Below are 27,512 nucleotides of genomic sequence, written 5' to 3'. Positions count from 1 at the left end.
AGATTTCTAAAAAGATTTCTCTAATAGAGGCAAAAATCTCCCATTCTGTTGGCTCTCCGTTGAGATTCTTCATTTTATTGCACTGAAGCTCTTCAGTTTAATGCAATCCCACGTATTGATCCTCATTTTAATTTCTTGTGCCTTTGGGGTCTTGTTGAGGAAGTGTTTACCTGTGCCTATGTGTTGGAAGCGTTTCAGTTACAAAAAATGGAAAGTTAGATGTTCTGCTTAATATGCAGAAGTTAGGGAGAAAATGGGACATAGGAGGGACTCCAGACAAAGGAGGAGAAACCTGAGGAGTGAAGAAGGCGACGTGAGGGAGATGGGAGGGGGAAGAGAAACACCTCACTGGACATGATGCATGTACACAAACTTTGATAAGTCAATCACTTTGCTGAACATGGGAAGGGGAGAGCAAAGGGGTGGGAGCTGGGGGAGGGCTCAACAAGTGCTGCGTGCATGTATGCTTTTATCACCTGAACATCATCAAGATACATGATTACAATGCACCAATTAAAAAAAACCTATATAAGTCAGCTTTCCATCACTATAACGAAATACCTGAGACAATTACTTGTACAGAGACAAGGTTTATTTTGGCTCACAGTTTTGGAGGGAGGTTTCATTCCATAATCACTTGGTTTCACTGCTTTGGGCCTAAGGTGAGGCAGCAAGCATATCATGACAGGAATGCACAGTGGCCCAAAACTTCTCACTCTTATCAGTCAGGAAGTAAAAGGAGGAGGAAGGAGCTGGGGTCCCACAGTCCCCTTCAAGGGCACACCTCCAGTGGGTGCTTAGTAGGCTCCACCTTCTAAAGGTTCCACCACACCTCCCAGTAGTGTCACCTTGGGGACCAAGGGTTTAACACATGGACCTTTAGGAGACATTCAACGTCCCAGCTATAGCAACTTAATATATAATGGTCAGGTGCAGTGGCGCACACCTGTAGTCTCAGGTGGGAAGCTGAGATAGAACTGCTTAAGCCTGGGAGTTCAAATGATGGGCAACACAGTGAGACTGTCTCAAAAAAAAAAAAAAAAAATATATATATATATATAATAATTCTATATCCAGCCTCTCTATATTAGGTCCTCAACAAATCCATTAAAAAATACTGCTAACCTATGACATGTCCTGCCTTAAAGAACAGGTTCTAATGAAGTTTTGCTCTTCAACCAAGAATAACACAGACTACGAATACGGTCTTATTTTAATTGACTTTAATGATTATTGCTCATCTGCAAGGATTAATATTGCATTCATTAAAAATCATTCAATACAAAACCAACTTTTCCTCCCAAATTGCTTTTCACACGCTCCCTCTGATGCCAGACATTTTCCATACTGTCCTTTGTTAAATGGCTTGACAGAGGCAGAGCCCTTACCTATTATTCCTATGGACACAGTAATAGATATGGGATCAGAGGGCAGACCAGAGGGCAGCAGGTCGTGGGCCCCTTCCCTCCAACAGACTGACTCAATAGATATATTGTTGGCTAGGTTACCTCCCCTAATGGATGTGGTGTTCTGATTGGCTGGTTAAGAGCCCAATAAAGAAAGGCTTCAACTGTTAACATCTACAGAGAAGAAAGCGTGGTCACACTGGCAAGGAGGGAGGGACTGGGTGGTGGAGAAATGGAAAGGGAAAAGTTTTGGCAAGATATTTTTCCCCTGCTACGAAGCTGCAGGGTACAAGCTTTCCTTTCTTATATTCCTGTTGTTAATATCTGTTTCTGATCACTGGAAAAGGAGAAGTAAAAATTTCTAGTATCTAGCACTAAAGCATGATCCAATTTTGAAGGATCACAAGCTAGAACAAGTTGAGGATTTAAAATCCTGAATAATTATATGCTTAAAGCCCATGAGCATAATGCCCATTTAACCATGCAGAAATGCTCGTAAGCAGGATGCATGGCATGGGAATACATATCTCTGATTGTTGAGAGCCTCTCTGGGATTCTTTCAGAGTTTGAGTCAGGATATACCAGTTACTTTCTCTACACACAAACTGCCCTTAAAGATCTTTGTTCTTAAAACTTCTTGTGGAATGTGTCAATCAAAAGTGGTATCACTTCTGTAAAACTAACATTATATAGGGCTTACAGTTCTAAACAAATTACATGGAGTTAGATTTCTTTCACCTTGGCCCAATTTATCATTCTTCCTCCCATCCACACCTACTCCCTTTAAATATTTTAGGATGCAGAAGCACAGCTAATCAGAAATTTGCTCTTAAAGGATAAATCCTAAAAATAGAGCTCAGTGCTTAATACAGAGTAATGGCTCAAGAAATGTGCCTTCAGCATAAGCTGTATGGGGCAGGGCTGAGAAAAATTTGCTTATGGCTCCAGTTCACTGAAGCTATAAACTAGGGTCTAGAAAAAGAGAGACTCATTAGAGTTTTAGACTAGCATTTCTCTAGACTCAACACTGCACTCTCAGCTCCAAAGGTTCAAGACAGAAATTGGTAACAACTAACCACCCAAGCAGTTCCTCATTCAGTGTTAACACTAAAAGTTTTCCTTTTTTTTTATTTTAAAATACAACAGAAGTAAATCTAGGGGACAAAATTCAACTTGATAGAATGCAGTCTAGTAAAAAATAAAAAGGCGAGAGACTGGTGGGAGTGGAGGAAGAGCTGTACTATAAATCCAAGTGGGCCTACTGGATCTTAACAAGCAATATTCACTAGTACACATCTTTGAACCAGATATACCACCTTTACACAGGAAATGGGGCTGGGACTTCTAAGAGAAATTAACATGCACCACCTACATCTAACCTACCTGGCTGGTAGGAACCATCCTTGCTCCTCTGAAGAAATGAAAGAGCACTGATTTCAGCAGCTAAGAAATGGGCTCTTTTAAGGCAAATTAGACATTGCAGATTGTTCCACATTGAAGTACCTTAGCATTTCCTGTTAATAAGGTACCTAATTAAGACCAAAGTCTCCAGAAATGGTAAAGAATCATTTCTGGGCTGGTAGAGAAAATCTTTCTTTAGTGACTAGGGTGAGGAACCTTGAACCTCAGTTTCATCTAAAGAGCCATGAAGCAAGTTCTTATGTGATCTGCAGAACTTGGATGATGAGATGAAAAAAACAAGAATGAAATTATAGAAAAAAAATCAAGAGGAAAGAATAAACAGAAAATAAAAGTTATTTTTAAAAATATTTCTTTTAGAGTTGCATGGTTCATGTAGACTGGTCATCAGTAATATGGTCCATTAGTATCTGTGAAGAAAGAAATTGCCTGGTTAACACTCATGTCTTCTAAATTAGAGTTTCAAGAGAAAAAAAATCCCAACAGAGCACCTTCTCCAGAGCCCCTCCACAGCCCAAGAGAGGATCCCTGCAGTTGCTCCCCAGGGATCATTTGTCCATGTTATTCTGTGTAATCTCCAACAATGTCATTTCTTTTGTTGCTTCCTGTTCCCCGATACTATAAGCCAATGGCTTTCAACTTTTTTTTTTTTTTTTTTTTCAGAACTGGGGACTGAATCCAGGGGCACTGTATCTTTGAGCTACACCACTATCCCTATTTTTTATTCTTTATTTTGGAACAAGATTTTACTAAGTTGCTGAGGGCTTTACTAAGTAGCTGAGGCTGGCCTTGAAACTGTGATCATCCCCCTGTCTCAGCTTCCCAAGTACTGGGATTACAAGTGTACACCACTACACCTGGCTGGCTTTCAACCTTGATTATAATTTTGCCTGGGCTTCATCCCTGGCCAAGTATATCAGAATCACTGAGGTGAGACCAAGGTCACAAATTCACAATACACTTATTTTTACACCCATCTTTGGATAAATAATCATCCTGCTTTGTTATTTTTTGGTGATGGTTTGAATCCAGGGCCTCACATATGCTAGGTAAATGTTCTAGATCTGAGCTATACTCCCAGCCCTGGCTCTGTTTATTTGAGCAGAGTTCTTGTACTCTTCAAAATCAGGTAGAAGAACTTGATCATCATGAAGAAAGCTGGCGAGGCTGGTTGGTTTATTAGTGAGAAAAATGGCCTTTTACTGCTTTCTCCCAAGTTACCTGTAATAATTAGGTTTGAATGGCCCATTTTTGTTGAGTCCCAGATATTTTGCTTGGTCATCTGTCAGCTCTGTCAAGTGGGCATCAAATGACGGCAGGTGCAAGCTGGCAACGTATTCATCTAGGAAGGAGGAGAGCAGACTCATTGGCAAATATGTCTATCAAGGTAGAACCTCCCCCACTTCCATTCCACATTTTTTGGAAAAGAAGACAGGGCTGAAATAACTCTGAAATAATTCACAACTTGAAATATTTGTTTACTTAAACCCTCAAAACTGCATTGCTGGCAGGGTACTTCTCTGTATCTCCAAAGTGTACTTAGATAGCCACTTGCTAGGGTAGAAACATGGGATGAACTTATACCTCTCTAGCCTTCTTGGCAAAGAATTTGGCAATTCATCTCAGCAGCCAACCTGTCACCACAACTTCCACCTTCCTATGAAGGCTTCTTTAACTGAATTAAGTTATAGTCAAACTATAAATCAAAGTAGACAGCAGTAAGCTCAAAAAAGCCTTGTGTCATTAGCAGATATTTGGGGTAAAATTGATAAGGGCCGCCAATGTTAAGAACATGGATTTCTAAGGCAGCTGACACAAATCTACTACTTTTCCATACATAAGCTTCCCTGATATTTTATTTATTTTTGGTGGTGGTACAGGGATTGAATCCAAGGGCATTCATCTCTGAGCTATACCCCCAGCATAATTTTATTTTTTATTTTTATTTATTTATTTTTTGCAGTACTGGGGATGGAACTCAGGGGCAGTCTACCTCCAAGCTACACCTCCAGCCCAATTTTTATTCTTTATTTTGAAATAGGGTCTCACTAAGTTGCAAAGGGCCTCACTAAGTAGCTGAGGCTGTGAACCGCCATCCTCCTGCCTCAGCCTCCCAAATGCTGGGATTACAAACATGCGCCACCATGCCTGGCTACTTTTTATTATGTAACAGGATTTCACTAAATTGCTGAGGCTAGTCTCAAACTTATGATCCTTCCTTCTTGGGGTCCCAAGTACTAGGATTGCAGGTGTGAGCCACCACGCCTGGCTTGAATATAATTTTTTTTTTTTTGTGGTATTGAGGATGAAACCCAGAGGCATTCTACCTCTGAGCTACCCTACCCTGACCTCCCTGATTAGCCCTATTTAATTTTTTTATTTTGAAACAGGATCTCACTAATTTGCTGACACAGCCCACGAACCTGTGGTCCTCCTATCTCAGTCTCTCAAGTGCTGGGATTACAAGTGTGTTCCACCACACCTGGCTTGAATATGAAACTTTTAAATATTTAATTAATTAATTTATTTATTTATTTATTTTTGGTAGTACTGGGGGTGGAACTCAGGGGCTTTTCTACCTCTGGGCTATACTTCCAGATCTATTTTTATATTTTATTTGGAAACAGGGTCTCACTAAGTTGCTGAGAGCTTCACTAAGTAGCTGAGGCTGGCTTTGAACCTCTGCGATTCTCCTGTCTCAGCCTCCCAAGCACTGGGATTACAAGTGTGCGCCAACACACCTGGCTTTGAATATGAATTAAAAAAAAAAATCTGAGGGCTGGGCATGTTAGAGCACATTTGCAATCCCAGTACTTGGCAGGCTGAGACAGGATGATTGCAGGTCCAAAGCCAGCCTCAGAAACTTAGCGAGGTTCTTAGCAACTTAGTGAGACCCTGTTTCCAAATAAGAAATAAAGCTGGGCTGGGGGTATAGCTTAGGTAGAATGCCTCTGGGTTCAATCCCCAGTACCAAAACCCCCAAATCCCCACAAAATATAATCTGAGGTAATCTGTTGGAGTAAGAATAGATATTTGGGCTGGCCACTAAGAGATGGAAGGTGGGCACCACTGTGCAGAAAGGCCAGGGACTGGAGATGTGTTAAATCACATGAGCTAAGCACAGGTTGTCTTCTGGAAAGACAGGAGGTGATTTGTCAATGAAGTCAGAGGACAGACAATAAAATTTGTTCTTGCTTCTCTTATTTTGGTCCCAGGATGTTGCACTGAGAAGTTTATTTTGCTTTATAAGGTTACCTGAGAATGAGCATCTATCTTAAATCACTGTGCCAAGCACTGTTACTCATTAGCTGTCATTCTTACTACAATTCTGCAATGTCTATACTGTTATTCTCACTGATCAACCAATGAAGGCTTATGGCAATTAGAACTTGTCTTGGGGTCGAACTGGTAAGCACTAGATGACAAATCAGAACTCTGACTCAAATTCCAGTGCTCTTCATGATAGTCATTTTACCAAATACAGCAGCTGCCTAGATCAATACCAGTTTCACTGTTTCCACTTACCCATTTTCTTAGGAAGCAAGTATACATCCTGCTTGTACCGCCCTTCAGGTGCATTATAGAGTTCGATCAGTGCCAAAGCCTAAGGTGGGGAAAGAGGGCCAAACACAAAAACACTTCTTAGACAAGGAAGTAAAAACAAAAGTGGGTTTAACAGGCCTATATGCATCTTCACAATAGCACCTACGAGCTTGCCTGTAATAAAGGGCTGACTACATCATGAGAAGTTTTGTTGTTGTTTTTGTTGTAGGTAGATCTAAAGAGAATTAAGCTAGAATGTCATATTATCCACTGAACAGCCAATACAGAGACACAATCACTGACTAATGACTCTTTTCTATACTTGAAAAGGCCTTAGTCTCAACAACTTAAGACATGAAGAAAAAGAGCACGTTGATAAGAATGCAGCAAAGCACACTCTCGTCAGAACTCTGATCTATGGCCTCAGTCCCACAAGTCTGGTGCAGAAAAAGTAGGCACATGGCCACATACCTGTGTGGTAGCTGTGATGGACAGAACAAAGGTGGGGACTGTGGAACAGCTCAGATTGAGCAGACGACCCTGGAATGGTAAGAGAGTGCCCTGCGATGAGCCGTTGCCCCCTCAGATTCCCATGGCATACATACATGTCAAGCAAATGCAGGACAGCATTTCGTAATACTCCCCCCTGCTTGAATGAAAGAGGAAGAATTACATTTTCAGATCAGACTCAAGTTTTACCCTATTTCTGCAAGTCCACCTAAATGTGAAAGGCTAAAAATCAGCTATGGTCAGAAAATTGAATATTACTTAAGGAAAAAAAATAAATGTTTTGGAATGCTTCACTGAGTATTTAAACCACTTGAGAAATATATCTCTATCCAAAGACAGAGTCTGGAGAAACAGACCCAGTGTTTTTTTCCCTGCCTCCCTCACTCCCTGGATCTAGCTCTCCTGCTTGTGCTTACCTCTGCCAGGAGGACGACACGTTTGCCATCTGGCCAGATGACGTGGTCCACCTGAGAACGTACTCGCTCCCACGTCAGCTCCGGAGTGCGGAGGCTGGTCTGAAAGGAAGAAGGCACAGCTGACTGGCTGCAACAGGAGGAGGAGGAGGTCTCAGCAACAATGGAGAGAAGCCTCACCACGTCAATCTCCGTGTTGGAGTGGCCCATGTTGCATACGATGCAGCTGTTTTTCATGCGGTCCAAGTGCTCCCGTGTCACTACATTCTTATTTCCTGAAAGTAAAGATGGGTGGCCGAGGGAAGGGATGCTGGGCATTAAAGGTACCAACTAATTTTCAGTTCAAATGTGGAAGAGAGGTTTGCTGCTATTTAAAACTCTTGTATGCATCATGAGAAAAAAGTACACAGCATCTTCTTCAACTTAATTATTTGGTTTTAGGACCAGAGCCAGGCATGGCGACACATGTCTGTAATCCCAGTACTTGGAAGCTGAAGTGAGAGGATTGCAGGTTTGAGGCTAGCCTCAGCAATTTAGTGAGACCCTGTTTAAAAAAAAAAAAAAAAAAGGGTAGGGGTTGCAAATGTAGCTCAGAGATGAATGCCCAAGCACCAAACATGAAAAGATCAAATGGTACAAAGAGTTACCAGGGACTGACACTCCTTCCTCTAGTTCTGACGCTTCAAACTGAGCACAGGTCCCACCCACTGTGTCTGAAAGCCAGTCAGGTCACTTTCCAGCTTTAGCCTTGGAGTTTACCCTCCTCCATATGCACTAAAGCACCAATACTTACCTGTGCAAGTTATTACGACATCGACTTGCCGGATTACTTCATTTAACTTCACTACTCTGAAGCCATCCATGCTGGAAGAAAAGCAAGAAACTATGAGCAAAGCAAGTCAGAAGAGAGATGGAAGCCAGCCACGAAGTGAGCCACAACGTCCCCTTCTGAAACCAGCACCAGGGCTGCCTCCTAGAGATGGCACATGATAGTCTGTGCTACACTACACACACTGGCCTCTTCAGAGTCCCAAGACTCCATCTAGAAAGAGAAGATGCCAAGGGCTCTGGAAGAGCCCCAGTATTAGTGTGAAGGGAAGCAATCCCAGTTTTCTCTTCCCTGGCAGATTTCTGCCAAATATGATCAATGTAACCAATCACGAATTCTCAGGATATAAAGTAGTTGGGGTGACTCTAATAGTACTATCATCACTGTCTTCTTACCAGGCCTGCAGAGCACAGATGGGGTCGATTTCTGTGATGTAGACAATCGCGCCAAGGGCCTTGAGAGCAGCACAGCAGCCCTTTCCCACCTGCGGGGCACAGAAATCAGGTTGCCAGGTATAAGAAGGCAGGGATGCTGGGGCAGGCAGGGTCTCTGGGATAGAATTAACCTTCCTGAAATCAGAATCACTTTCTGAGCACTTGCAAGGAGACTCGGATCTTAAGGAGAGTAGAAATAGACCCAGATCATATTGTGAACCTCAGAGGTAATTTAGCAGGCATGTCTTAGCTGGGGGAGGGGCTTTGGATAACTGATAACATTAGAAAAACAAGACCAAGCAAGAGCAACTGTGACCTCTGATTTATAATTCCAGAAAAACTCGGTGTGGACTGGGAATGCAGCTAAGTAGCAGAGCGCTTGCCTAGCATGTGCCAGGCTCTGGATTCAATACTCAGCACTGAAAGAAAAAGAAAAAAACCCAAAAAACATGATAATGCTCACTTGCAATGTATCAACTCAATGCCTAATAGCTCAGAACTTCTGAGGGCCACTGCTGAAGACAAAAATCTCCTATAACCTATTGTGGTTAAGAGATATTCAAAGATATCACTCTTCATTCTACTCTAAGTCAGCTGTAGGGCTAAAATGCCTCATATTTACTTGAATTATGTTGCTTAAGAGGTTACTATTAGCCAGGCATGGTAGTACACACTGGTAATCACAGTGCTTGGGAGGCCAAGACAAGGGGATCGCAGGTTTAAGGCCGGTATGAGGTAACTTAGCAAGACCCTGCTTCAAAATAAAAGAAAAAGGGCTGGGGGGTGTAGCTCAGTGGTAGAAACCCCTGGGTTCAATACCTAGAACCATGCAGGGTGCACGGGGAAGTAAGTAATTGCAGGAAAATGATGCTGACATTTCATTTCATCAGACCAACTGGTGAAATCTGCAAAATCTAAAAACATCTAGAGGGACAGCACAAGTATCTTCTACCGACTATTTTTAACAGCGTATGAAATGACAGACACTGAGGTTCAGCTATTTACCTCACCATAGCCACACACCACCACTTGTTTCCCACCAAACATCACATCTGTGGTCCTCTTCAGGCTGTGGAAACAGACAAGGGCTCAACTCAAACATTATTGGCTCAACTTAGCCCCTCTGCACAAAGTTAAAATGAGGCAATGCTTACAGAAACTTTAATTGGAAGTTGGTTTGAGCTCAATATAAAATGGGTCCCTTTAGCAAACTTTTAAGGCAAAGGAAAACTAGGGGACAAGATTGCAGTGATATCAGACTAAAGCTCCAACCCACACCAAATCTATCCCTTTTAAGTTTGAATACATATACATTTCAACCTACCCATCCAAAATGGATTCTCGGCAGCAGTACAAGTTATCAAACTTCTGTTTGGTAACAGAATCATTGACATTCATGGCCGGAACACAGAGCTTCCCAGCTTTGGAGAGCTGATATAGCCTAAAGGGAGAAGGGGTCACAAAAACAAACAAAACTTAAATTAGCCCGTAAACATAATACATGGCAAAATCTGCCAACTTTTCTTTAGGTTCTATGCTGCCCTCCCCAGTCTTATTTACTGTACAAGGATGATAGGAAACATGACTATTTCCTTATCTCTCCTCACTGTATTTTCTTCTCCCTCCACCTTTTAATATTGGAAGGAAAATAAAAAACGTTTCAGTTGAAGAAATTGACTTCTACTCCATAAAGGGGATATTATTTCCTTTGGCCAACATTTCTCCATTTTAAAAAACCCAGGCCTACTTCTGATTATAATGGTTCTGATATGATTTCCTGTGTGTGAGCAAATATGTACAATGTGCCCCCAACTGAGAAACATTTTCAGATCTTTTAGGTAATTCAACAAGTCAAGAATATTTTGCTGTTTTACTTTTTGGTAGTGTATACTTTGGTATACTTTTTTGTTTACTTTTTGGTAGTGTATATTTTGGTTTTACAGTGGAGTTTTTATTTTCATATTTCAAATATAAAATATAAAATTTTAATACAATATCGAGTACAGTTTTTCAAGATACACTTACCCCCTTCTCCCCTATCCCTAAACATTATTTGAGAATTACTCAGTGGAGTAAAGGAGAGAAAAACGTTTGAACTAGATCCTGAAAAAACTTCCTTTTAGGGTCACCTTGAATTTTCAAAAGTAAATACTCAGTTTTATGTAATGAAGCATTCCCATGTAGTTAATACAGGTCTGAAACATAGCTCTAAAGCCTAACAGAGACCAGGAGAATTTGCTGAGGCAAGGACACAAGGGGCAGCTACTCCAGAATCTGTTACCTGTGAACACCAGTCACGCTCTCTTCCACAATGCCTCGGATCTTCTTAAACACGTTTGGATACTTCTTATAAACCCAGTGGGTTAAGTCTCCCCCATCATCCAGGATCTACAGAACAGCCAGAAGACTTCTATGGGCATTCAGGCTGCTAGAGCTGGGGGGAACTTTGAGCCCACTTTCTGCACTAGTAAGAGAGCCCTGTATGTTTTGGAAGAGCACTTCTCAGAGCTCCCTAGAGCAGGCTTAGACAGTGGAAACAAATTTGTTGGTGCTATATGGTTAAAAGGATTCCTAGATTTGTTCTAGGCTACAGTGAAGAGTATTAGACTAATCACAGACTCATTTTTAGTTGAGCGTTGTGAAATATACTGTAGCCCCTTTGAATGCAAAAGGAGAGCTGGGACACAAAGGAATCAGAATCCTACTTCAAAAAGGGACCACATCATTTCTTCTGTTTCATTCTGCCATGTTTGAGCCATGTGTTCAGCTAGTCTTACCCTTCCCCCACCTTTCCATTCAGCACTCAGACCCTTTTATTGGTGCTGGGGATTGAACCCAGGGTCTCACGCTTCTCAAACATTCTGAATAGGTACCAAGCTAAACACTTTAGTGACAAAGTCACTGCATAAGACCAAACATCCAAAACATGTTTAGGGAATCATGCTTTGAGGGAAAAAAGGAAATAAATCTATAATCAGAAATGTGGGGTGGGCAAGCATCATTACCATGTTGGCCTGCCACCCGTCCATGTTCACACAGCGGTCAATACACCACCAGAAGTCGTCTTCTGACTCGCCCTTCCAAGCAAATACTGCAACTCCTAGAAAGACAGACATATATCAGCTAATCCTCCTTTTGAGGTGGAACTATACCATTATCAGTTTCTGAGGTTCATCTGGAGAGAAAAAGACAAAAGAAACTACCCTGAAGAGGGAAAATCTCAGGAAGGGCAAAATGTCAAAGATAGTAATTTGTTCAGAAATTATTTTGGTTAAGAAATTACGAGATTTAAAAAAAGTGTTTAGAATAAAAGAATGGTAGTCTCTTTGGGTCAATTTTATACTTAGACCTCTATCCTAAGGAGATAAAATGAAGTGGGAATCAGTACAAAGTTGTTGTCTGGAGCACAACTATATTAGCAAACATCCTGACAACCTAAGTGTTCACTATTAGGTAAGTAATGAAGTACAAAGTTACATGGACATATAATTAAGCATTACAAATGATTCTGTCAAGTTTTCAGTGGTATGAAAAGCTATTTCTGAAAATGTTATATTTAGGTTATTAAAGTATATACCAACTAAGATTTATTTCATCAACATATAATAGGTAGAAAAGAAAGAAAATTCTGACAAATCAATACTTAATGGAATTATGGATTTTTGATGGAACTTTCTAAATTTCTATAATAAACAAAAAAAATAAACAAGAAAGAAGTATTATAAAATTACTTTCTGAAAACCCTAGTAAGATAGGAGGTTCTCAAAAAAACTTCATGGTGATTTTCTTTCGAACATTTTAATAATAATATTTTAAATTTATTTTTTTGTGCTACTAGGGACTGAAATGAGGGACATTCTACCTCTCTGAGTCACAACCCAGCCCTACTTTATTTTTTAATTTTGAAACAAAGTCTCACTAAGTTGTGGAGGTCTCACTAAGCTGCTAAGGCTGGCTGCAAACCTGCAATCATCTTGTCTCAGCCTCCCAATACTGGGATTACAGGTGTAATCTATCACACCTGGCTTAAATTTAACTCAACTTATCAGTAACCCATATACTTTAAGTACAATACTGAATATCAAATAATCTAATGAACTATCACTAGCAACATAAAATTAATACTGCTTGTGTTCTTTCTTAAAATTGATGAGATTTTTGGTGAAAAGTGATCAGTGTAGCTCATACAGTGTAATATTCTTATTTTTTTAACCTTAGAATTGGGCATTTCCTCATGCCCTTAAGATGCTTTTAAAATTAATTTTAATGACTATAAAATATTCCAGATACTGGCCTTAATTTTATTCTCCATTTTCTTTTCGATATTTTTACTACTGCCCAAATTTTACAGTCTTTAGACATACATGATGTTATGAAAATTTTGATTAAAAAGTTATGTTTAGATAATTAAGATGGTGAAAAAAACCCCTCTACTTACCAGCTTCAGCCAGTGCCGCAGCCACTTCATTCTGAGTTGAGTAGATGTTGCAAGCAGACCAGCGACATTGAGCCCCCAGGGCACAAAGCGTCTCAATCAATACCTGCGTGGATGTGTAGGAAGACAGAGTAAGGAAGAGGAGGCCCATCCAGGAGCAGAGAGCAAACCTTAGTAGCTGAGCGTGGTGCCACATGCTTGTAATCCCAGTACTTGGGAGGCTGAGACAGGAGGATTGCAGGTTCATACCCAGCCTCAGCTACTTAGTGAGGCCCTGTTTAAAAATAAAGAATAAAAAATAGGGCTGGGGTTGTAGCTCAGAGGTAGAATGCCCCTGGGTTCAATCCTCAGCACCAAAAAAACAAAAACAAAACAAAAAACAAAACAAAAAAACACCAAACCAAAACAACAACCCTTACTAAAAAACACAATACTTATAACTATGCAACAACACGTTCTACACTGGGGAGTTGGAAAAGGATGTAGTCCAGCTGGGTGGCCTTCTGGTATTTAACTATACCAAAAAGATATGTTTTGAAAAGTCTTAATGGCATTTTTAAAGACAATCCTATTTTAGATGTTCCTAAGTCTGGTTTGCCAAAAATGGGTTTAATTATATAAACAAAAGTAAAAACCCTATTATTGTTTAGCAGGGAGGTCCCATCAAACAGCATTGGGAGGCTGGCTAGATAGAGAAGGGAAAACAAGTTACAAAAATAAATAAATCTTGTTTCTTTCTTCCTTTTATCAGAAGCCCCTCTATTTTCCAACAAACTCACCGCTGTCTGTGCTGTGATGTGTGTACAGCCCACTATTTTAGCACCAGCCAAGGGCTTCTCCCCCTGAGCACGTTTCCTGAGTGAAATCAGAGCAGACATGTCTGTGAAAGAACAGAGGATTTGAGCTAGGTCTGCACTAGCAATACCATCCGCTTCTGCCCGGCCAAATCTATGGCTGGTCTGGGTCTGTTGAGAAATGATGAGGTGAGGCAGGAAAACGTGAGGCAGCTTCACCAGCAGAGGGACAGTTGAGAGTTCTCATGCAACCCCTTGGCATTTCTCTCTTCCTTTGCTGCTTCCACTTTATATATGCAGAGGACTAAACAGAGAATGAAGCAAATCTCAAAATTGTCCAAAATGGAAGGTGAGTTTCATCAGTCATTTTGGAGGGAAGTAGTATGGCATTGGCTAATGGGCTTCTATACATTAGCCATTCTTCCATACACTCTTACATAAATAATATATAACTGTGTATTATATATATGCAGACTATATACTAATTTTAACCTCAGCAGAAGCACCTTTTTCTGATTTTTCTCTGATGTTCTATTTTATCCTACCAGTCTGTTTGGCTTCTCTACCCCCATCTCAGTTAAAACATGTCTTCAATGTGAAAACAACAAGAGTGAAGAGACCTTCCTGGGAGCCTAGTGGGGAAGGGAAACGCAGACTTAACTGATTGTCAGTCATTTCTACTCTGCTCCAGCAGAGGGTGCTCAGGACCAAATGAGACCTGAGGCCTCCGCCTCCTTAGCTGGGAACCCTACTACATCAGCTGCTTCTGGGAATCTGGGTCTCTGGGATTGGCAGCTATAGCAGAATCCCACATAACTAACCAGTATGTAGTGCTCTAGGACTTGCTGACTCTGCACTGTAGGTCTTTGAATATGGTGTCATGGGGGAGGAAAACAGAAACTACTCTGTGTAATTACCACATGCTGAGAACAGGAAGAAGGGAAAACAAGAACAAGAATCCTGAGGCTCAAGCTCCATAGAGAGGGAGAGGAATGTTTATACAAAAATCCAAGAAACTGTCTTTTCCCAGGACACTTTCAAGTTAGCGTCTAGGCCTTCAGTTGTCTGTGGACGATGACCAACAAGAGCGTTGCTCTGTCCTCTACCCACCCCCTTTCTTTACCTTGCTCTGCAATCTCAATCTCCCGGCGTCCAAATTCTGCCTGCTTGATGTTCTTCACACAGAAATTGCTGCTGCCCTTGGAGTTGGTTTGCTGCTTCTCTCGCGGGGAAACCTCATCATCAGAGCTATCTGTGTAAGACGCAGCTAGAGCCAGTAAAGAAACAGGAGCAGAAAAACCTCAATGGCCCCAACTCCACAGAGTGCAGCCCCCAAGAGACTGTCATTTTAGTGACGCAAACACTCTTAATTAGAGCTCTTTTCCTCATCACTCTAAAGTGTACTCTTCCAGGTTCTAACAGGTATTGTGAGTGAAATGGCCGTGAAGCTCTTTTACCCACTCTAACAAGAATATCTTTAGGGCCCGTGATAAGAGCCCTCAATCCTAATCCTGTTCCACCTGTGTGATCCCAGGCAACAGAAGTATTTGGTCCCAATCTGGACCAGACCCAGAGGTGGAAAATGGAAGAATAATTCAGGAGAAATAAGATGCTATTTCTATACGTCACTGGTTCTCATACTTAAGCACTGATCAGAATCACATGGAAGGTTTGTTAAATCACAGATTGGTAGGCCCTACCGTCAAAGTTTCCCTTTTGGGAGGTCTCAGGAAGTACCCAAGAATTGGCATTTCTAACAAGTTATCAGGTACTGCTGCTGCTGCTGGTTGGAGGCCCACACTTTGAGAACCACTGACATAGAAGAAAAGCAGTAAGGGGATTTACTCTAGATTGTGCACAAGGAATACAGAAAAGGAAATAAATGAAATAGAAAGCAAACAGATCTGGTTCAACTGCCAGCTTTGGGAAAGTCTGTCAAATTGTTCAACTTTAAATAGCAGCTTCACATAAGAGCTAAATATATCCTTCAGACAAACAGATATGCAGGAGGATATACAGCCACCCTTTCTCTCTGAAGCCACTTCTTTCCTCTCTAAATCCAGTGTTTTCCTCATGACTGTTTCTGCCAGTTCACCAAGATCCTCTCTTTGACTTGTGTATACAGGTTCTCCAGGAGGGCAAAAGTCCGTTAACACAAATACTACTTACAGTCATCTTTTCCATGTGATAATTTTTTTGGGGGGTGCTGGGGGAAAAACCCAGGGGCTTTTCTACCTCCAGATTATACTCCAGATCTATTTTATTTTTGTTTACACTTTATTTGCAAACAGGGTCTAAGTTGCTGAGAGCCTCACTAAGTAGCTGAGGGTGGCTTTGAACCTGTGCAATGCTCTTGTCTCAGCCTCCCAAGCACTGGGATTATAAGTGTGCACCACCATGCCCAGCTCCATATGATAACTATATCACTAAACTTGTAAAAATGTCCTAATAGGTTTCTGTAACATGACCATCAAGATCTTGAAAACTTTTTCACTTAGTACATCTTTCTTCCTCTTATAACTCAACCTTTTAAAATTAAATTTCCTTCTTTCTTAGCTATAATTAGCCTGCTTGTCAACCACCACTTTTTTAAAAAAAAAATCTGTCAAGATACCTTTTTATTTATAATAATCATTATATTTGGAAGCATTAGGTGGGTGTATTAGTTATGCCTGTAATCTTAATCCCTGGGAGGCTCTGACAGAGGAATCACAGGTTTGAGGCCAGCCTCAGCAACTTAATAAGACTCTGTTTTAAAGTAAAAAAATAGAGCCAGGTGTGTTGGCGCATGTCTATAATCCCAGTACTTGGGAAACTGAGATTAAGAGGATCACAGGTTTGTGGCCAACTTCAGCAATTTAGGCCTTCTGCAACTTAGTGAGACTCTGTTTTAAAATAAAAAAAAATAAAATAGGGCTGGGGGTATAGCTTAGAGGTAGAATGCCTTTGTGTTCAATCCTCAGCAACCCCCCCCCCCACACACACACACAAAGAAAAGAAAAAGAATCGGGCTGAGGGTATAGCTAAGAGGTAGAATGCCTTGGGTTCCATTCCTAGTACCCTTCTCCCACACAAAAGGAATTGTTTTTTGCAAATTTCAGTGTATCCATGTATTTATTTATTTTAGGATTAAACACTATGTACCTCCATTTATTCTTGTCTGCCTATCCTATCTATATATTAGGTTATTAGTGACACAGGCAGAGATTTTTTTTTGTGTGTGTGTGGTACCAGGGATTGAACCCGGGGGCACCAAGGGCACTCTGCCACTGAGCTACATCCTTAGTTTTTTTATTTTTATTTTGAGACAAAGTTTTGTGAAATTGTTGAAGCTGTCCTGAAACTTGCAATCCTTCTGCCTTAGCAAATCTTAATGTTAATAATACAATGCAAACAATATTTTGGCAAAGGATAATAAGTGGCTTTTGGTACAAATCTCTTTGCTAACATTAACAGCAACTGGTAACCTTTGGCGAGGCTCTTAATCTTTTAACAATGATTGCTCAGCTGAGCAATTGAAGGTGTCACGTTAAGATGCCACCAGCGCTCCCTCCAGTGCTTACTTTCTAAGATTTGAAATCCTTTTCCACGTTCCCTCCCTCCCTCCCTCCCTTCTTTTTTTTGCAGTACTGGATATTGAACTCAGGGGCATTCTACCTCTGAGGTATACCCCCAGTCCTTATCCTTTTGAAACAGGCTCTCACTAAGTTGTTGTGGGCCTAAGTAGCTGAGGCTGGCTTCAAACCGGATCTTCCTGTCTCAGCCTACCAAGTACTGGCATTACAGGTGTGTGCCACCACCACGAACATATGGAATGTCACACCCTTTTATAGCTGGGAGGGGGAAAATTAAATCAGAAAAAGACTACTTATTATAAATTGCTAAGGAGGGGAGAACTGAAAAGAAAAATAGCTGAAGTCATATTGTTTTAGTTTGTATTTTTCCCACTTCAGAGGTTAACAGGAAGGCACACTTCAACATAAAGGTAACTTAGTAAATAAAAGGAACCAAAATACTTATTATTACTGCTATAATTTAAGCAGTCTTGAACAAGAAAGAAGTGACAGTGGTATCTCATACAAAGAAGTTATGCTTCAAAGTATATTTATTTTTCAATGCCAGTTCTGTCAGCCAAAATACCATTGATTCCTTTTCTTTGAAATGAGGATGGATAATGTGGGAACAGGAATTGGCCCAGGACTCCAAACTGGGCACTGGCCACAGACCACACACAGAGTCAGCAGGAAGAAAGTCTGGAGATGACAAAAGCCCCCTAGCTGTAAGTCTAGCCTGGCACATTCTCACTGCCCAACCATTAATTAACAGATGACAGCCAGCCTTGATATGAAGTATTTTCAGATTCTGTGTAAGTGAAGATTACTGGGTGTAAACAGGGACACATGAGAGAGGACACGAAGTTCACACTACCTGAACTGTAGCTGTCAGTGGAGGACTGTGAGATGGAGCGAGACAGAGATCTTCGGCCAGTCTTGGTAGGGAATTTGGTGAACTCCTGCATGTCATCAGCAAACTGGATTTGCTGTAAGAGAAAACAAAAAGTTAAAAACTTAAAACAAGAGAATCTACACATTTATGCACCTGGGAATTTTAAGGTTATCCAGTCTTCCTTAAAGGCCAATGTTACCACGTGGCTCCTAAGGAATGAGGGAGGGCAGAGGTGCTGAGTCTCCCAAAATGCCAGTTACTGTCTCTTCCTAATAGTTTCAATAGGATCTGGGGTTGAAGGAGCTTACGGGCCAACTTCTCTTAGGATTTGTCTGATTTTATCCATCTTTCTCTATTCCATTAAGTTTCCTTTCCTCTTTTTTTTTTTTGGTGGTACTAGGGATTGAACCCAGGGGCATTCTACCTCCGAGCTACACCCTCAACCCTATTTTTTATTCTTTATTTTGAAACAGAGTCTCACTGAATTGCAAAGGGTCTCACCAAGTAGTTGAGGCTGTCCTGGAACTGAGATCCTCCTGTCTAAGCCTCCCAAGTACTGGGATTACAAGAGTGCACCACTGTGCCTGGCTAGCATATTCTTAATTTGAAGTTAGCAATGGTTTTGCTTTTTGAAAGAATTATGAAAAGATACACAGAAATAGTAATGGGTATTAGGGTGACAATACTCAGATACTTCACAAAGCCAGTCATGTGTTTCAAAAGGCCAAACTTATATAGTGAAAATTTAAAATCCCAGAATATACTAATTAAAGAGACATTTAAACACACACACACACACACACACACACACACACACACACACACACACCCATAGTAATTATAATTAGACTGAGTTTGAAAGAAGTAGAAAATGTCTTGGTAAACTATTAAAAACTTCCTTAAATGAGATAAATCTAAGCTAGATGATTGTTTAGAGGATACTTAGAAGACTAACTTTAGTAAATAGCTTGTAATTAATATTACTTATAGACAAATTAATGAATTTTCTTTCTCTTTTGTGGTTCTGGAAAGTAAACCCAGGGGCAGTCTAGCTGAGCTACACTCCCAGTCCTATTTTATTCTTTATTTTGAAACAGTCTCACTAAGTTGCAGGGAGCCTCACCATGTTGCTGAGGATGCCCACAAACCTGTGATCCTCCTATCTCAGCCTCCCAAGTACTGGGATTACAGGTATGTGTCACCATGCTCAGCTATGGATTTTCTAAAGTGTAGGAAAACACTGACTTCTATTACATGAACTCCTATTTAAACTTCTTGAACTGCTGTTTAAACTCTGATAAATGATTTTTTTAAAAATCTAAAATAAATGTCACTTTCCTGGAATAAATAGAATGGTTTGAGAATCTAAACTGAGATTCTCCTCACAATCTGACTAACTCTGAAAAGGTTCCCATAGAGAATCTGTTAAGCTAAAATTTTTTTTTAGTAAATATCCCTGGACATGTACACTATTAGCAGATTAAAATCTTTTCTGCACATTGCAAGCAACATGGTTACAGTCACTTTTAGGCCAGGTACAGTAAGCTATACACAAATTACAGCTGTACAAATATCACCTCCTCTGTCTCATACATCCTCCAGCAAGGGTAGCATCAACCTTGAGCATAAGAATCAAGCTAAGTTGGGCATGGTAGCACATGCCTGTAATTCCAGTACTTGAGAGGCTGAGACAGGAGGATGGCAGGTTCAAGATCAGCCTTAATAACTTAAGTAGACTTTCAGAAACCTAGGGAGACCCTGCTTAAAAAAAAAAAAAAAAAAAAAAAAAGAAGGGCTGGAGATATAGCTTCGAAATAGAATGCCCCTGGGTTCAATCCCCCTAGTACTAAGCCAAAAAAATAAAAAAATAAAAAAAAAATAAAACCCCCCAAACAGAAAGCACACTCATCCTGGTTCAGCATCTAACTGGGCAAGATTTTCTTTTCGGTATCTCTTAACCATCTCTAGAGGCTGCCCTTCCTCCATCAGCCTCCCTGCTGCTGGCGCAGGCAGCCTGTTGGAAGCTCTCTCCTCTCCCGGCTGTTATGATATCCTCCTTTGTTCATCTTTTCCCAAAAGGTTCTGGATATGTTCCCAGACACCACCTACGTGGGGTTTGGGGGAAGGAACTGCAATAACATTTGCAGATTTTTAGATTAAAAAAAATAATAAGAGGGGTAGCTGTGACAAGCTAGAAATGTTTCTTCAGTAACCCAAGAACTGAAGTAATACTCATAATCCCCCTTCATATTAATAAAGCTCATCAGCAGCCTAGGCTTAACAAAATCTTTCCCATCTAAAAATATTAGACTCTGTGGCAAACAGCTTATTCATCTGTGCTGTGCTCCTACAACCCCATCTCTCAAGTAAAGACTGTGGTCCATATTTGAAGTGAGCAGGATGTTAACATAGGCTGTGACATGTCTATTCTTGCAGTCCTTTGATATTCTCATTGCTGTAAAGGTGGCCCAGCAACACGCAGATGCACTCTCTCATCCCAAGTACACGCTGCAGAGAAGCTGTGTTAGGGCTGTGCTGTGGAAAGCACCTCCTCTGCCAGGGCCTCCAGGCCTGCTGGCTCCACTGGTTGTCTTCCTAGCTAGCAGCTCTGCTTTCCTCTTGGGGAAGAGTCTCCTAGTGCTGTTCACCTCTGCGTGGTAAATACACTGCTGCCAAAGGAAACTTTTGGATGTCAGTTTCCTATCTAGAGAAAGGAGATCTCAGTTATAGCCCTCTCACTGGGCTGGACTCACCGCATTTTAGCCAAGTATGATAACTTGAGATCAGGAAATCAAAAGATGATTGTAAACATTGTACTGTTTAGCCGGGTGTGGTGGTGCACGCTTGTAATCCCAGCATTTGGGAGGCTGAGACAGGAGGACTGTGAAGGTTCGAAGCCAGCCTCAGCTACTTAGTGAAGCTCTCAGCAACTTAGTGAGATCCTGTTTCAAAACTAAAATATAAAATAGGTCTGGGAGTGTAGCCTGGAGGTAGAAGGGCTTCCAGGAACCCCAGTACCACCACACACACAAAAACAAAACAAAACAAAAAACAATTAAATAGCTGGGCATGGTGGCACACACTTGTAATCCCAGCATTTGGGAGGCTGAGACAAGATTGCAGTTGCAGACAGCCTCAGTTACTTATGAGGCCCTCTGCAATTTAGTGAGACCCCATTTCAAAATAAAGAATAAAAAATAGGGCTGGGGGTGTACCTCAGAGGTAGAATGCCCCTGTACTGCATCCCCAGTACTGCAAAAACCCCCAAACAAATGAACTAGCTCAATTAAACATCAGGCCAGTTTAATGTGCTGTCTTAAAGCAACTTTTCAAAGGCTTAGCAGGTATGAAGGTTGACTCTCTTTTATGTAATACTATGAATGGTAAATAAAAGGTCTGCTGAATAAGTAATTTGGGGTTCTTTATATTTACCACCTACTGGCAAGCCTGGTGACATAACGAGCTGATTAAACTGTCATATAGAACTTACCAAGAAAAAGGGATCACAAACAAAAGCTTATTACTTGGTTAATCTTTTTCAATGGATTTTTTCTCACCTCCAGATGAATTTACTTCTACAAACACATGGCATATATACTCAGATGTTAAAATGCTCAGCTCCCCTCCTTCCCAGGTCCTACCCAATATTGCCCTCTAGCTTTTGAATCAGAGAGAATTAAAAGCTACCAGAATTATGCTATACCCCTATAGTTAAGGGATGTTGATCAGGAAAGTACCTAGGGTGCATTATATTCTTGTGGTCCACACATTTGCTGGGAACCAACTGGGCACCCAGTGTACTCCAGGAAATATGGTACCAAATTGGTTATGGTACAAAACACCTTAAAAATCGGCAGATGTTTTGACTTAAAATAATGATAATGCAAATGACTTTGCCATGGAATTTCACTGCTCTTACAGAAACATGCTAGATACTGTGGTCTTTACTGTCTTATCTGGATCTTGTTTATGTCTCTAAAAATTAGGGTAGGCTAGATATCTTATTAAACTTGTTATTTCACATGCCTACCTAACAGCTTTTAATTTCCCCAGAAAGGTTTCCTAAGGGTGATGAACTAGATTTAAAGGTAAATAGCAATTACTAGAAAAACAAATCATTAAGAAAGCATACCTTAAGCTGGGAGTGGTGGTGCATGCTTGTAATCCCAGTACTTGGGAAGCTGAGACAAGAGGATCAAAAGGTTCGAGACCAACCTCAGCAATTTAGGAAGACCCTGTTTAAAAAAAAAAAAATGGGAGTGGGTTGTAGCTGAGAGACAGAATGCCCCAGGGTTTAATCCCGAGTATCATTTAAAAAAACAAACAAAAAAACCAAAGCATAACATTGAAGTGTGCAACAGGATCAGTCTTTTTTCTTTTTTTTTTTAATGGTACTGGGGATAGAACTCAGGGGCATTTTATTTCCAAGTCTGATTTTATTCTTTTATTTTGAAAAAGGGTCTCATTAAGTTGCTAAGGTTGGTCTTGAATCTACAATCCTCCTGTTTCACAGCCTCCAAGGTACTGGATTACAAACATGCACCACAATGCCCAGCTTAGGATCAGTCTTTTTTTTATTGCTGAGGGTAATTTGAAGGGCCACTACTATCCATCTTCTGGTAACATTACTGGTTTTGTGGCATATTCCTAAATTCACATATTCTATCTCATTGTCTCCTACAGCATATTGTGTACAGAGACTTTTCTGTTTGGAAATTGTCAGCATATTTCTTAGCTAACTTAGTCCTGAAGCAAAAAAAAAGTAAATATCAGAAGCTAGAAATTTTAACATGATCAATTACTAATCAGTATGCTAGAACACCTTCCAACATTTCTACATCTTTTCTAATTCCCTTACCATACATCTTTAGAAACAATCTCCTGCCGGGTGTGGTGGCGCACGCTTGTAATCCCCAAACTTGGGAGGCTGAGACAGGAGGATGGCACGGGTTCAAAGCCAGCCTCAGGTACTTAGTGAGGCTCTCAGAAACTTAGTGAGACCCTGTCTCCAAATAAAATATAAAAATGGTCTGGGAGTATAGCCTGAAGGTAGAAAGCCCCTGGGTTCCACCCCTAGTACCACCACCACCAAAAAAAAAAAAAAAAAAAAAAAAAAAGAAACAATCTCTTTTTTTTTTTTTTTTTGGTGGTACTCTGTGTGTGTGTGTGTGTGTGTGTGTGTTACTGGGGATGGAACCCAGAGGCCTTCTACCTCCGGGCTATACTCCCAGACCTATTTTATATTTTTATTTGGAAACAGGGTCTAAGTTGCTGACAGCTTTACTTAGTAGCTGAGGCTGGCTTCGAACCTGTGCAATCCTCCTGTCTCAGCCTCCCATGCGCAGGGATTACAAGTGTGTGCCACCACACCTGGCACCATACATCTTTCAGTTAACTTATTCTTTCTTTTTTGGAGGGAGAGGGAACAATGGAGATTATACCCAGGGATGCTCTATCACTGAGGTAGACCCTCAGACCTTTTTATTTTCAGACAGGATCTTGATATATTGCCTGAGGTGGCTTTGAACCTGTGATTCTCCAGTCTCAGCTTCCCAAGTAAAGGGATTACTCATTCTTTTGCAGATTCTAGTCTTAACCACTTCCTTTTCAGAGGAAAGGGAAGAGACCATGGCAGTCAGCCTGACAGGAACACTTTCGCTTGATACTCAGCAGACATTGGTTTGATTTTCATTTTGGATGGGCTCAAAGAAACAGCAATAAACACCAACTTCTTGGTACAAGAAATATACAAATTTGAATATTTTTCACCTTAATCAGAAGAAGGACGTCTTTTTCCCAACACATAGCCCTTGGACACACTCACCATTAAGCAACTTATATCAGGAGAATCAATCTCAGCCACGGACAAGGCACAGTCACCTTCAACCAATTATTCCATCCCGGGTAGAGAACCAGTCTTCTCAGACGCAGCAGGTGCTGGCTACTCTCTGCCCTCCTCTGTCTCAAGTTTCTGAAGTTCTCAGTCTCCCCAGATGGGGCCTGAATTTCTAGTAGGGAGGGGTGGGCAGGCTGCCTAATCACAGCACATATCTCCCTCCCCCACTCCACCCTTCTGTGTGTCTCAACAGTAAACAGATACAACACATACACATACAAACACACGGCCACAATGCAACTCCACAGTCAGAAGAAATACTCCTTTCAAACGGGCCTCAACTTGATCTTTTGTCAAGCTGGTAGGAGGAAGAAATGAAACAATATCAGGCCTCATACCACCAAGTCACTGAAAATTGAGAAAAAGTTGGAAAAACTCTCCCATAGAGAAGGTGGTTTTACTCTATTGGCCAGTCTCCCCTCCCTTTTAGAGAAAACACCTCACTGGCTTGCTACTCTCTCCTAAAGTGTAGTCAGTATGAGTGATACAGGCCTCTGACTGCCAACCAGAGGTAGAATGAAGAGGTTTAAAGAAACAGAAAAAGTAGAAGAGGGAAGGGATTTCTAATCTTTTGAAAACCAGAGTTTACAACAGAATGTAACACAGGTCCAGATTGTTTCAATGCCTGTTAGCTATCTTCTTGTTCACTTGTCTGGGCTGCTATGCTTTTCTTACACTCAATCTCATGGCCAATTTTATTAAAAAACATGCCAGCCATGTCTCCCTTTCTTCCCACATTGAATCATCAACTCTAGGCTTTTTTGTTGTTGGCACAGGAGACTGAATCCAGAGTCATTTTGAGTGTCACCCCAAGCCCTATTTTATTTTGAAACAGTTTCACTAAATCTCACTTTGGGACCTTGCTAAGTTGCTAAGACTGGTGAGGAACCTGTATCTTCCTATTTCAGTCTCCCAAGCACTGGGATTACAGGAGTATGCCATGAAGCCCAGCTCAACTCTAGGTTTTTATTTTTTTATTTTTTGTGGTACTGGGGGTGGAACCCAGGGACTTTTCTACCTCTGGGCTATGCTCCCAGGCCTATTTTATATTTTATCCAGAAAAAGGGTCTAAGTTGCTGAAAGCCTAAGTAGCTGAGGCTGGCTTCAAACCTATATGATCCTCCTGTCTCAGTCTCCCAAGCGCTGGGATTACAAGTGTGCGCCACCATGCCCGGTTATTAACTCTAGGTTTTTAAAAGAAAATTAATATAAACTGGGCATAGTGGCACAGGCCTGTAATCCCTGTACATGGGAGGTAGAGACAGAAGGATCTCAGATTTGCTGCCAGTCTCAGCAACTTAGGTCTTTTGCAACTTAGTGAGTTCCTGTTTCAAATTAAAAAATAAATAGAGCTGGAGGTGAGGCTCAGAGGTAGAATGCCCCTAGGATCAATTCCCAGTATCACACACACAAGAAAAAAGAAAGGAAAAAAAAAAAAAAGAGAGAGAAGAGAGAATTAGTACAGGTAACTTATTAAATCTTGGTTGCCAGAAATATACACATTATTTTAATGATAGTTTCCGTCTACCCCAGTTCGCAACACCACTGTTGTACTATTTCTTTGTCCAACTTTAATATGATCATTTTCAACAAAAAATTTAAAGAACAGTATAATGAACACCTGTATACTTTCTACATAGAATAAATCTTTTAGTATTTCACATTAGGTTTTCTCTGTATATATGCATCTACATATACATGCATACTTTCCCACAGTTCTAAAATTAAAAAGGTAGAACCGGGCGTGGTGGCGCACGCTTGTAATCCCCGCGCTTGGGAGGCTGAGACAGGAGGATTGCACGGGTTCGAAGCCAGCCTCAGTTACTTAGTGAGGCTTTCAGCAACTTGGTGAGACCCTGTTTCCAAATAAAATATATATTTAAAAAAAAAGGTCTGGGAGTATAGCCCGGAGGTAGAAAGACTCTGGGTTCCACCCCCAGTACCACCAATAAATAAATAAATAAATAAAAAGGTAGCAAACATGAAAACTCACCAATAAATTCTTCAGAACACATTTTCTAGGAGTAAGAGCATGCTCCTATAGTCATGATGACACTAGCTACCTAAGTAAGAACATTAGGTGACTCCTTATCATCAAGTACCCACACTTTCCCAGTCTTCTCAAGAATGTTTTCTTTTTCTCTGCAGAACTGGGATTAAACTTAGGGGTGTTCTGTCTCTGAGTTACACCTCCAGCCCTTTTCGAATTTAAATAATTTGTAGTACAGGGAACTGAACCTAGGTGCATTCTACCTCCAAACTACATCCCTAGCCCTTTTCATTTTTTAGTCTTTTTTTTGGCACTGGGGATCGAAACCAGAGCATTGTGCTTGTAAAGCATCCTAGCCATTATTATTATTATTATTATTATTATTATTATTATTATTATTATTGTTTTGAAACAGGGTCTAAGTTGCTAAGCATCTCACTACTTGATGAGACTGTCCACAAACCTGCAATTCTCCTGTCTCAGCTTCCCAAGTACTGGGATTACAGCCATGCACCATCAAGTCTGACTAAGGACATTTTTCATAGTCATGGACTCAACAGCTTCCCACACCTTCCAACTCAAGATAGACTTAACGTTCATTTAATGCATTTAGGAGGTTCCTGAAGTCTGCCAATTTACAGCAGTCTCCTTGTTCCCTCCCTCATGATACTCTTTTCTTGGAGTCCAGGCCAACTGACAGACTCTCCCATATTCTGAATTTATTCACATTATTTCCTTCCCGAATTTTTCAGATTGTTTCCTTCAAAGTTCACAATTGTAAAGAGATTGAAAATTCAGATTGTTTCCTTCAAAGTTCACAATTGTAAAGAGATTGAAAATTCAATTTTTCAGATTGTTTCCTTCAAAGTTCACAATTGTAAAGAGTTTGAAAATTTGGTTCTTTTTGTCCTCAGAAAGTATTTCATAAAGGATGCATATACTAGAAGATTGCACGCTCAATTTGATATATTCAGCTAAATTCAATATCTTAGTTAGGCTTGTTTGTAAATAATTTTACCATTCCCTTTTCCTCTTTAATTTTGTTGACATATAAAACATTCACATGACATAAAACCTTTTGGTTGTTGGTACTAGAAGTTGAACTCTGAACCCTACCCCAGCCCCATTTTATATTCTATTTTGAAACAGGGTCTAAGTTGCTGAGGGTGACTTTGAACCTGTCCCAGTTTCCCAAGTACTGGGATTACAGGAGTGTGCCACCACACCTGGTTGAAAATTTTAAAGGTATACTAAGAGAAGTCTCACTTCCATTCCTTTTCCCATGACTCTGCTCCTTCCACCCATTTTCACTGAATTCTGCTTTATTCTTATGTTGCCTTTCTTTTTTGGAGGTGGAGGAATATATAGCACTTTCCCTCTCTTAAAAAGTGTCAGGT

At 40.7% G+C, this 27,512-nt stretch overlaps 1 protein-coding gene across 2 annotated transcripts in view; it reads right to left on the bottom strand.

Moving 5' to 3' along the window:
* Window positions 1–4,042: 4,042 nt before the first annotated feature.
* The window catches only part of AHCYL1 (adenosylhomocysteinase like 1), a gene marked incomplete at both ends in the record, with an annotated part of 40,076 nt that continues 16,606 nt past the window's right edge, over window positions 4,043–27,512 (bottom strand). The window contains 15 exons of one of the 2 annotated variants that reach the window (XM_080691207.1): window positions 4,043–4,167; window positions 6,351–6,429; window positions 6,840–6,908; window positions 7,295–7,393; window positions 7,472–7,566; window positions 8,085–8,155; window positions 8,516–8,604; window positions 9,560–9,623; window positions 9,879–9,995; window positions 10,836–10,942; window positions 11,560–11,654; window positions 12,993–13,095; window positions 13,769–13,869; window positions 14,907–15,050; window positions 18,212–18,323. In XM_080691207.1, the coding sequence (XP_080547333.1) occupies window positions 4,043–4,167; window positions 6,351–6,429; window positions 6,840–6,908; window positions 7,295–7,393; window positions 7,472–7,566; window positions 8,085–8,155; window positions 8,516–8,604; window positions 9,560–9,623; window positions 9,879–9,995; window positions 10,836–10,942; window positions 11,560–11,654; window positions 12,993–13,095; window positions 13,769–13,869; window positions 14,907–15,050; window positions 18,212–18,323 (1,470 nt within the window). Of the gene's footprint in view, window positions 4,168–6,350; window positions 6,430–6,839; window positions 6,909–7,294; window positions 7,394–7,471; window positions 7,567–8,084; window positions 8,156–8,515; window positions 8,605–9,559; window positions 9,624–9,878; window positions 9,996–10,835; window positions 10,943–11,559; window positions 11,655–12,992; window positions 13,096–13,768; window positions 13,870–14,906; window positions 15,051–18,211; window positions 18,324–27,512 lie in introns of those variants that run through there. The other variant, XM_080691208.1, reaches the window with a different exon arrangement.

This window comes from Muscardinus avellanarius, assembly GCF_963383645.1.
Source record: "Muscardinus avellanarius genome assembly, chromosome: 3".
Classification (NCBI taxonomy): domain Eukaryota; kingdom Metazoa; phylum Chordata; class Mammalia; order Rodentia; family Gliridae; genus Muscardinus; species Muscardinus avellanarius.
The sequence above is the reverse complement of the archived record's forward strand: the minus strand, read 5'-3'. Positions and strand labels throughout refer to the sequence as shown.